The sequence below is a fragment of the Xiphophorus hellerii genome, chromosome 20, assembly GCF_003331165.1.
Source record: "Xiphophorus hellerii strain 12219 chromosome 20, Xiphophorus_hellerii-4.1, whole genome shotgun sequence".
NCBI classification, from domain to species: domain Eukaryota; kingdom Metazoa; phylum Chordata; class Actinopteri; order Cyprinodontiformes; family Poeciliidae; genus Xiphophorus; species Xiphophorus hellerii.
In genome coordinates this window covers 16,611,585-16,623,872 of record NC_045691.1, presented here as the reverse complement: position 1 = coordinate 16,623,872, position 12,288 = coordinate 16,611,585, and the positions used below count along the sequence as shown (strand labels likewise).

At 36.8% G+C, this 12,288-nt stretch overlaps 1 protein-coding gene across 1 annotated transcript; it reads left to right on the top strand.

Annotated features, from left to right (window-relative positions):
• The first annotated feature begins 4,809 nt into the window (after window positions 1–4,809).
• On the top strand, window positions 4,810–10,303 carry hyal2b (hyaluronidase 2b). Its single transcript, XM_032549088.1, has 4 exons — window positions 4,810–4,979; window positions 5,326–6,302; window positions 7,983–8,069; window positions 8,157–10,303. The coding sequence occupies exons 2-4, from the start codon at window positions 5,352–5,354 to the stop codon at window positions 8,544–8,546; spliced, it is 1,428 nt and encodes a 475-aa protein (XP_032404979.1). The 5' UTR covers window positions 4,810–4,979; window positions 5,326–5,351; the 3' UTR covers window positions 8,547–10,303.
• Window positions 10,304–12,288: the final 1,985 nt, after the last annotated feature.

Genomic DNA, 12,288 nt, shown 5'->3' with positions numbered 1-12,288 from the left:
GGAGATCCTGTTTTTTTTTTCTTTGCTGGTTTGGCAGGATGTATTTCACATTTAATTTATTAAAACAATTTTTTTAATTACAAATTCAGGTGTTGGTCTGTTATGTTTCTGTTCTTAAACTACTGAATCTCAAAAGGTTATAATAATATTGAGAAATCTATTTATTTAATTCATTCATTTTATCAAGAGAGTCTTGTGTACTAATTTATTACACAGCCATATAGCCCAAGTAATTTATTTTTCCACTAATTCTGATGATTATGACTTACAGCTCATGAAAACTAATTTTTCAGTATTTCAGAAATTAGAGTATTACACAAATACTGCAGTTCACTTTTAATTTGAAAATAGGATATTGAATCTCTGAGCAGAAGTCCAGTCCTTTTTCTCTTTAGTCCACGTAAGAATTTTATGTTTTTCTGGTTAACAAGTGTTTTCATGTGCTTTTCTTCACAATCCTATTACGGCTGTGGTTATCCCTGCCGCTGGTGCAGCTTTTCCTACCCCATGTTTTCCTTCCACTGACCTTTCCGTGAATATGCTGCAGCACTCTGCCGACAGCCAACCAGCTTACTAAGGCATTATGTTTTTGTGACTCATCCTCCCTAAAAATGTCATAACAGCTGTTTCCTAAAGGTTGTGGAGGCAATGATATATTTGTATTTCAAAATTCTCTCTTTGATCTGGCCCATGCAATACTCAGATTTTCAGAGGAACTGAATTTTTGATTTTCATAAATTATAAGTCATTATCGTCAATGTTGTGACTTACATATATATATATATATACAGTATATATATATATATATATCCAGATAGATAAAGAGATCATTTCTGAATTTAATTACTGAAATAAGCTTCCCAATGATGTTCTAATTTTTTGAAATGCATATCCAAATTCATGTTCAAAGGGTTAAACATTATGACATATTTACTTAACAGTCATTTCCACTGGGAGCAGACAAATATCTTTTTACACTAAAAATCTTTAATGCACTTTTTCCAAAAAAGTTCAAATAAACATCATTATGCATAGTATAATCCATGTGGTTAGTTGTTTGTTTTTTTTGGCCCAGTAGTAAATTTGGCAAACTTTGCAGCAGTTGTCAATGATTTATAACAACAGAACTCAGCATTTTTGGAAATGGGTTTAAAACAATCAACAAGCTGGACTTGCAGTGAAAACAACACTTTTGACCTCCAGCTGAAGGGGGAAATTGCTGAGGTAAACCACTGTGTGCATAAGCTTCTGCTAACAAGGTCTGGATGAATTTAAGAGGGAACTTTGGGCCTCCTGTGCTCGGTATGGGAAAGAGACTTCTACAAAGCTGGCTGATATTGCTCTCCCTAAAAGACAAGAAGAGATCTTTGCCAAGATACACTTCATATAATTAATTCTTTGAACCAATCTTACTTTGCGTGAGCCTTTTGCTTTATTCACTGATATTGGGTGATTGTGACTTTATGACTTGGGGAAGATGTGAGTGTGCAATTAAGCTTCCTTGTTTATTTTCTGACAGCTGAAATAACAGAGTTTTCTTTTCGTTAAAAATGGCTTGGGAAACCACCCATCCTGGCTTTGCTGACCAACGTATGGACATCTGAGGAATGGGATCTGGTTTTATTTGAAAGCTCCCCCTCATAGAGAGGTTCTGAGCTCATGTACCTGAAAAAGGATAAGAATCAGCTATGAGTCTTGTCCATGTTTTCTTCAAGTTGGACTCAAATGAAGACTGTGGAACAGAATCAAGCCATTCTCAACCTATTTAATATTGCTCCAATAAAAAAACAACCTAAAATGGCCTTGCAGAAGTATTCATTACTCCTGAACGTTTCCTCACTTTGTTGCTTTACAGTCACAAACCTATATGTTTTTTATTGGGATTTTCTGTGCTAGACCAACATAAATCAGTGCATACTCAAAAATTATACAGTGTTACTTATTTTCTTTTCACAAATTTAAATTCTAAAAAAGTGTGATATACATTTGTTTTCATGGCCTACTTACCTCTAAGAGGTTTGTTAGAGAATATTAGAGAACAAAAACGGCCTCATCCAGATCAAGAATTATGACAGGTATACAAAGGTGTAGAAACACACAAGCAGAGTTACAATTCAATGGTTTTAATAAAAGTCTAGTCTTATTTTATCAAAGCCAAATCAAAACCAATTGAGAATCTGTTAAAATGACTTTGATTTTAGTTTCTCTCCATCCTGTGTAACTAAGCTGGTATATTTGAGACTGTTCCTTGACAACAAAAAATACCCAAGGGGTACAAAATACAGATGGACATTAAATATCACTTACACCTGATCAAATTTAATTGAAAAACATGTCTCTCTAGATGATTCAGATAGAGGCTCTCTCACAGGAAGTAAAGTGCAACTTTTATTGATGGTATAACAAAAGCTTAACCTCTTCTAAATTAAGCGCCATACATCTCCTGGAAAACAGTCTAAAATAATGCTGTGGGGGTTTTTTCTCTAAAGTTAAGCCAACATGATCTCAGATAACAAAAACAAAACTCACTGTACTGATATTGATTTAACAAATTACTAAACCAAAATACAAAGGGAGGGCATGAAAAATGTTAAACACCCAATGATTCATTGGTATGATATGGCATGAGGTAATCATCTTTATAAATGTCCCTCCAATTTAAGACTAAAGATTACTTTTCTAGAATGTCATCATAAGTAAAGTACGACTCAAGGGTGGACTTACTTTCCCCTATGGCTAAAAGTGAAATGTTAGTAATTATGTTATATTTTTCTTTTGCATGTGTTTGTAGAGGTCAAAGAGAGGAGGAGTTTCCTGAGTATTTAAACGGCATGGTGAAGAGTTTCAGGGCAGAAGGAGTTGCTTTTTGACAGAGCACCTCCAACTGTATTTATTTGCTGTAGATAGTAAACAACTATTCATCGTGACTGAGTTTCTTCAGAGGCTTAAAGAGGAACGTATGGCTGGTAAGACACATGATCATGACTTCACTTCAAATTATTCAGTGTTTCCCAACCCTGATCCTCAAGGCACGCTGTCCTACATGTTTTAGAGGTCTCCCTGCTTTAATGTGCCTGATTCAACTGACTGCAGTTCAACAAACGCCTGTTAATCAGTCATCAATTGAAATCAGCTGGACTGAAGCAAGGAAATACCCAAAACATGCAGGGCAGTGTGCCTTGAGGACCGGGGTTTTGAAACACTAATTAAATCTACAGTCAGGGTTTTTAGGCAGTCATACAAACTAATTTCATTGTCAGTCCTCTGTGTGCAACTGGCAACTTTAGCAATGACCTTATATGACTTGAGCTCTCCTTGTGAAGGGAGTCAATGACTTTCTATTGGACAACTGTCAAATCAGCAGTCTTCCCCGTAATTCTTTGGTCAGTAACGTAGCATTTTTCTACTAAAACTACTTTTTGTAAATATTTAATATTTTTGATAAACTGTTTTATAAGTTGCAAACCCTCATAATACAAATGAACAAATATAACTACTGGAAATATATAAGTCTGTGTATAATAAATCTATACAATCAACACAATTTCATCTTATTAATTAAATACCTGAAGTAAATGAACTTTATTTTAAATTTGTGAGATGCACCTGTGTCAATACATTTGTCCCATAAGATTTTGGAATTGCCAAAGATAATTGAGAAAAAAAACTAGACAGTCTTGTAAAAAGAAAAATTACTTCTGTCTTTGCTTTTTAATTTCACACTGAAATGTGTTAAAAGGTTAAGGGGGGCATTGTTATGTAAAATCAACTTTTAAACAAATATTATCAAAGGAAGATAACCTGATCAAAAACAAATATGCTGTACAACAATGATGTTTGCAGCTATTAATTGGAATGTAAGTCAACTAGATCTAATATAGGAAAAGTAAACCTTCTTAAACCTAAAACCTGGTGCCATCAAGTATATGTAATAACTGGCAATCAGTCTTTTTTTCTGTGAGTTTTGACCCCTTTCTTCTCTGCAAAAGTGTTTTTATTCAGTCACAAAGGCAACCTGTTTAAGGTTATACCACAGCCAAAAACACTTCAAAGACATCTGAATGCTTTCTAGTGGAAGTGAAATGTGTCTTTGTGTTCTTTTAGTCACCTGTGGATTTGGTCTTGGAACTTTCCCGTGGTTCCCATTTGTTCCCAATCTCTATATATTTTTTGATGTTGCAGCAATTTTGTTTGGCAGATCAACAGTGGTGGAAAGGTTCACCGCTTTTCCATGTTTTCTCCATTTGTGGATAATGGCTCAAACTGTGGTTTAGTGAAAAACTAAGGCCTAAGAAATCCCTTTTTAAAACCCCTTAGATATGAATTACTGCATACGACCCGCAGCGGAAGACTATAGAGAGCCATAGGCGCAGACTCTTGTTTCAGGAGAAGGGGAAATAAAATAAAATGAACGTCAACCTGTTCTGTAGCTTATACATATGCTTTGTTTTAAAAAATAAAATCAACAAGCAGAAACCAGTTTTGGTGATGTGTTAAAAAATAAAGACAACAAGCAAAAAAACACTTTTTGTTGAAACTGGCCTGGGAATGTACCAGGGAAACCTGTTTCTGAGGTAACAAATGGAACAAACCAAATATTTTGATTCTGGGGGTGGGGGGTTGCTCTGCTCTCGCTAGAACCCAGTTTCATCCGTATATTAATAATTAGAAAAAATGTATTATCATTACATTAGATAAAGCTTAAAACATATATTTAATATATATATTGTGTACTTAATTAAAAAAAAACTTTAAATGAAATCCAAACCCCCCCACCGTCAGCAACTACATATGCGGGTCTGTTGTTGCTCAACGTTTACCGTCTCTCCCCATCCCTCTTGTCCTCATTCCTTTGGCTGACTTTTCTGTGTTTCCTTCAAATGGCTTAAACGGACTATGCCTGCTGCTTCTCACATGGCTGGGAGGTGGAAAACTAACTTAACAGACGGTTTCATGATTGGACTACATGAACAGAGCAGGTCAGTGTGAAGTAAGGAGGAAGAAACCCGTTAGCTAAGTTAGCATCGCAGCTATTAGTTTCAATGAAACTTTGAGCTAATGTGGCTAAGTGAGCTGCTAGGCGGTCTGCTAACTCTGCCAACAACGTAGAGGAAGTTTTACATTTATAAGGAAGGCGAATAAATGGTGGAAATTTGGTCGACTTTTAACATTTTAGAATAATTCTAGTAAATTTGGTTGGCTTAGTACAATAACACCCGATTTTATGCATTATATAGTTGAATTAATGTTCAGAACAAAGATTTTTCTGTATAAATGTTGTTTTATACTAATTTCCCAGGTTTTCTTTGTGTCTTTTGGAAACAGAGAAGTGAAGGTGAGCAGGGACCACCATGGAGACTGTATCCCCCTCTTTCCTCTCTGCAGTTGACCGACTGTCCTGGTTTCTCCTTGCTCTGTTTATATCATGGATAGTCTTGGGTTCAGCAGACACAAAGCAGACAAGATGGCCATTATACTCCCAGAAGCCAGTTCTCCTTGTATGGAATGCTCCCACTCAAGAGTGTGGGACACGACGAGGTGTTACGTTATCATTAGACCAGTTTGACATAGTGGCAACCCCCAATGAGGGCTTTGTCCGACAGAATCTCACAATGTTCTATAAGGAACGCCTCGGGCTTTATCCCTACTATGACGCTGAAGACACACCAGTGAATGGGGGCATTCCACAACGTGTCAGTCTCTCTCAGCACTATGAAAGGATGCCTCAGGGTCTTGACAAATACATACCAGACCACCAGGCTAAAGGACTGTCTGTCATTGACTGGGAGGAATGGCGGCCCTTGTGGATCCGAAACTGGGATGCCAAAGATGTCTATAGAAGGAAATCACGTGAACTGGTGGCTGAAAAGAACCTTAAGTGGACTCCAGAGCAAGTGGGGACTGTTGCAAAACAAGAATTTGAACTTTCGGCTCGCAAGTTCATGCTGGAGACCCTGAGACAGGCTAAAAATTTGAGACCGAATCAGCTGTGGGGCTTCTACCTGTTTCCTGATTGTTACAACCATGACTACAAAGGGGGGCTGAAAAACTACACAGGACGTTGTCCTGCTGTTGAGATTGAGCGCAATGATCAACTGAACTGGCTGTGGATTGAATGCACCGCCCTTTTTCCCTCCATATACATGGGTTCTGTACTGCGCTCCACTAATCATGGACGCCTGTTTGTCCAGAACAGGTTGAAGGAGGCAATGCGCCTTGCATCTGTTGGGGATGGGTTGGCACGTCCTGTTTTTGTTTATACCCGACCCACTTACAATAGTGAGATGACCCTTTTAACTGAGGTTGGTTGATTGGAGGAAATAGTGCTGTTGTAAACTGTTATTTTAGTAATCTTTAAATTATTCTTATGATTATTCAAGTAATCCGATTTAAAAAATTAGAAAAAATTATTGGTAAATACTGTTGTACTAGCAGTAATGATATCGGACATTCACATCGTTCCAAATTTTCATATTTGTGCACTCTTAACAATTAGTTTTCTGTAGCCTAGAAAATTAGCCTGTAACAGTAATACCTCACTTTTTAAGTTAACCTGGATAACAATTATACAACAATTTTAAATTATTTTCAATGTAATAATAAAGGAGCAAGTTCATAAAGAAACATAAAAATAGTCTGTACTCCAGTTTTTAGTTTATATATTGATATTCAGTCAGTTTAATAGATTAACTCTCACTTTTCCCAGCCATTTATAGCTTTTGTGGCAATTTCTCTGTGTGGCACCTTCGTCACAAACATTGAGAAACTTCCGCCAGCCACCCGTTGTGACTGGGATGGTAGGAAATTTATTTTCCAGTTCATCCATAAACCTACACTAAGCATCAGTTAAAGCAACCCGATGTGTTCCGTCTACGTCTCTGCTCCACCCGTATAAATACACCCGCCGCGCTCTGCACCAGCCACTAGGCAGCAGCTCCACAAGGAGAGTTACACTTTTTGTAAAACTATAACCTACCAGATACAGATTTTGTTGTTTTTTATAATTACCAAAGTTCAAAAATACTTTATTTTTACTTTTCTGTCAGGAGTAATCATTTATAATTTGAACAAAGACTGTGTGTGAGGGAGAGAGGGCAATCATTGAAATATTTTTATTTAAAAACGACAAATAGTTTGGAGCTGATGTTTAAAGTTGACTGTAACATTTTATATTTGCAATTAGCTCATTAAGGTTGGACTTTACTATAAAAAAATCAAAATTTGGTGTGTATTTCTAGAGAACGTGGTTCCTTACCTAAACTGAGATTCCCAAAAGTTTGCTTGGTTGTCTAAATCCAGCATGCTACATGACAAACTGAGGCTGAAAGTTCAAAAAGATAAAACAAAGCAGCGGCAATACGCTTGACCTCCTTGGTATCTGCAGAGTTCAGCTCTGAGCCAATTTTTACCCCCCATGGGGGGTATAAATTGATGTTATAAGGGAGAATGTGAAAAAATATAAAATGGTAAAGAAGTAACTGTCACCTGGTGAAGTCCAGCGGTCTGTCGTTTAAAAACAAACAAGAAACATATAGTTTAGCTCAGATCCCATTGAAGAGTTAAATAGTTCTTTAGTTTACTTACACCTGCTGAATCAGGTTTACTGGCCAGGTTTGTGCACATCAAAGAATTTGGCTTCTATTCCACTCTGACATTTTACATGCAATTATGTTAATTTGGTGGGAACTCAAGGTAACATATTGATTGTGATAAGTTAGCCAAAAATGTTTAACAAGATACCTCCACCAGATTATTATTTTTCCGACGCATCCATCTAAACCATGATAATAACTCATGTTTTTTTTTTTTTTTCTTGTTTTTGGCCATAAAATACCTATTATTGCCTATACTGCTTTAAACCATCATATATTTAACTGTGGGCTATAGTTACATATAGAACCCACAGCTCTATATGTAACTAGAGCTCAGATTCTCTATAATACATCTTATACAACTAAAGTATTTATATACATCCTTTGCAGAGAGATTTGGTCTCCACCATTGGCGAGAGCGTTGCATTGGGAGCTGCAGGAGTGATCTTCTGGGGGGACACCTCCTACGCAAGCAGTGTAAGAAAAATACTTTCCCTAGTCCTTTCATGTTGGATAGGCTGCTGTAATGTATTTTTAAGTTAATATCTATCCTCTGTGCTGCAGACCAGCTGCTCTAACTTGAATAACTATCTGCTGGGACCGCTGGGCCTGTACCTCCTCAATGTGACCACAGCAGCAGAGCAGTGCAGCCAGAGATTGTGCAAATTTCACGGTCGCTGTCTTCGCCGAGCACCAGACAGCGACGTGTATCTGCACCTCAGCCCCTCCACTCACAAGATCACAAGTCAGGGCGGAAAGCTGAAGGTCTCTGGATCCCCAGGCCAAGCAGAGCTGAAGACCTTCCGTCAGCACTTCAAGTGCCAGTGCTACAGCGGGTACAGGGGTGAAGGCTGTGAGCAGAGAGCAAGAGGGCAGAATAGAGCCGCCTCTGTTTTAGGGATGTGGCCTCTCTGCTTTCTGCTCCCACTTGGACTTCTCTCTCTGCTTCATTGAGGAAACCAGGAAACCAAACTATTCTCTGGTTCTGCCAGCACTGAAAGGGAAAGTTTTGGTTTTCTGGCCTGAAAACAAAAATTAACTGTGTTGTGGAAGCATCGCTTAGGGAGCAGCGGGTGCTCAGTGCATAAATTCAGAGGTTTATATGGTAACAGGTTTGTATTTCATTACACATTGAACTAAAACAACAGTGTGTGTTTTCTGGAAAGTATTCTTTTTGTATTTATTTTATAGTAAACATAATGGGTCAATTAAAATCTTAAAAACTGGAAAGATGGATTTATATTTCACTGCGTATAGTGTTACATATGATACAACTTTAGATGTATCATAAAATCTTAATTGCAGGGAAGGACTTGATGTAGCCTTTATCTGTCATGTTTAAGAATCAACCTTTAAGTTGTAATGGAGCCTTAAACAACATATAAAATATTATACCAGTCTTGACATCTTAAACCTCTTTTTTCCTTAAAGAAACAGAGTAGCTGGACCTTCCTGTTTCATTCCAGATTTGTGCCTTAACATGGCTAGAAAATGCTCTTCTTATAGCTGCATTTTGTGTTAAATTTCATGTTTTTTTTCTCAGTGACATTCAGCTTGATACCGTATATTGTACAGTTTATGAATTACACTAATGTCTTAATGTTGTTTACGGTCAATGAATTAATTGGAATAATATCCAAACATTGGGATATTTATAATTTAATACACTATATAGCAATATTTAATATTAGGATATTACATCATACCAAAACAAAAAACATTTTAAAAGAGAAATGTTGACTTTATAAAAAGAATTGTCCAATATCTGTTTTCGTTGTTTTCACAAAGTAATTTTAATCAGAAAAAAGCCTAATTGGAATGCAGATTCAAATGTATTTAATTTGAACAATGTTCAATGAAAAGATTATTTTGAATTATTGCAATGAATTATTTTACACTTATATTAACTGACAAGTTATGCCAGAAATGTGGGACCATGGCATTTAACCAATATCACTTCTGATTTTTATAATTTTTAGTTTCTTCATAAAAGGTTTTAGCTTTTAGAATGAAAACATATCAATATTTAGGACAATTTTTTTTATTTATTTTCTTTGAAACATAAATTCAAAGGTCACTTGGTTTTACAGTCATTCTTTTTTTTTATCTCAGTTGATTTTTCGTTTTTAAACCAATTTAAAGACGAAAAAGTTTTTGGTTTTTTTCTAATTAAAGGAGATTGGCTGACTGAACAGTTTCAGATTTCAATTAACCAAAACAATTGTGTTTTGTTTATGTAGCCATTTTTAAAACCTGCACTTTAAATACTTATTTTCTTGGTACATTAGGCTTCCGTCGTGTATTTCCACTTGTGAAAGGTTGTGTCTTAGTGTGTGGCAGTCTGTTAGCCTTCCGTCAGTAGAGAGCAGTACTAGGTGTTTTCTCCATGATTGTTCCATGTTTGAATTGTTTTCCACTGTGAATGTTGTCCAAAAACAAATGGGTAAACAATTGTACATTTCTTAAGCATTTCTGTTTTATCATTTTAAGAGGCATGGGTACGATTTTGAACACTCTGTGCCACTCTGTTTTATTAGCGGCTTTGCCTCAGTATTTATAAGACTTACTAGAAATATAAAATATATTTTGCGAAGATTTACTGCTGGGTTTTTTTATATTGCATCTGCCAAAATCAAGAAGCTATCTTAAACCTTTCATGTTCACATTTTATGCTGGAGAATTTCATTATTAAAATTATGATTTCATTATAAGCTATCTGTCCCTTGTTTCCTAAATACAATATATCTAGAACTTTAGAAACAATTAAACGTGGCAGATGGATCCTTAAAAACTTGATTTATCAGAGTCAGGATTTCTTTGTTTTTCTCTTGCTAAGCTAAAGTTGTGCATGCTCTTATAAGTAAGTAACATTACATGGGATATAGATGCACAGTTATCAGTCCCAAAGAGCATTATTAAAAAATCTTTCCAGTTTCATATTGTGTGTTCAGAAAACCAGGTGGAAAGTTAGGCTCAAAGCCTCGGAGCAGGGTTCAATCTTTGTATGAGAAGAGAAATAATGTGGATTATCTTAAATGAGGAGTTTGTTAGGAATGTTCTTCAGGTAAAAAGAGTGTCAGGTAGGTCGATGAATCTTAAGTTAGAATTGAAGGTCTGATGTTTAATGTTGTTGGTGGCTATGCACCACAGGCAGGATGTGAGTTAGAAGAAAAGGAAAAATTCTGGAGTGAGTTATATGGAGTGATGCAGAATATCCAGAGTGGTGATGGGGGCAGATTTCAATGGACCTGTTGGAGCAGGGAACAGAGGTGATGAGGAAGTGATGGGCAGGTGTGGCACCCAGAACAAGAACACAGAAGGACAGATGGTGCTAGACTTTGCAAAGAGGATAGAAATGGCTGTAGTGAATACTTTCTTCCAAAAGAGAGGAACACAGTGACTTACAAGAGTGGAGGTAGGAGCACACAGGTGAATCACATCTTGTGTAGACAATGTAATCTGAAAGAATTCAATGACTGCAAGGTTGTGGTAGGTCGTTGGTAATGTGTAGAATGCTGTGGAGCATGGCACGAAATAACTATCTACATGTCCAAGTTTGATTGAGTTAACAAAATTATTCTTCCGCGGCAGCGCGGCTATGGATGAGATGTAAAAGAATAGTCTATTTGCCCTCCGGCGTTGTTCACATGCTCAAAATTTCCTTATGTAAACAATAACATGCAGAGGGAATATATTTGTAAATATGATTATGATTAAGTCAGTACCTCACCAGCTGTGCACCTCACCGCACGTCAATGGTAGAATCATTCTGAGGGTGAGAAGGACAAAGGCAGAACAGAGGACAAAGAGGTGGCATTGAAGAGGAAGTGGTCCAAACTGAGGACTGAAGACAGTCACCAGGAGTGCAGGGAGATACAGAGTGATGTGAAGACAAAGTTTGCTAAGACCAAACAAAAGGGCATACGGTAACAGAGATAAAGATGGGAAGGATGTCCAACAGGTTAGGGGGACTAGGGATCAAGATGGAACTGTACTGACAGGTGCAAAAATGTGACAGGAAGATGGAAGGAGTACTTTGAAAAGTTGCTGAACTTTTCAAAGTACTCTGCGACAAGAGTATTTCCATGAAGTCTGCCACAACTGAAGCTTATGGGAGCTCTAATTGGAGCAAGCCAGGGAAGTAACCTCAACCCATTGAAAGGTCACCTCAAAATGATTCTATGATTGCTCTGCACTGGATTTGCAGCCCAGCTCAGAAGTAGAAGCCATTTATTGCAAACAGAGTGGCTGAGGTACAAGAAATTACCATCCTTAAACTTTGGTTTCACTGGAGCAGAAAAACAACCGACTTACCCTCCAGAGGTCAGAGTGTCAAGAACTTCATCCACAATCATCTATGGTGGAATGGACCCACCTTTCTGACTTTATCTATTAAAGAAAGTGCATAGATTCAGAGATTTACATGGTAACAGTGTTAGGATCCTCGGTTGTTTAATTATTTTGTAGTTTGATTTATTTATTCTTGTTTGTTTATTCTGTGTTAGTCTTTTCTCTGATTAGATCAGTCTTATTTCTGTTTTACTTTTGTTGAGTCCTTAGTGATTTTTGTTGGGCTTATTTATTTTTTATAGCTATTCTTAGTTACTCTAATTTAATTATGTTTCTTTAGTTATTCTTTAGTGTTAAATTTTTCTCCTAGTCCCCAGTGTACTCTGTCTCACCCTCTGTGCTATTT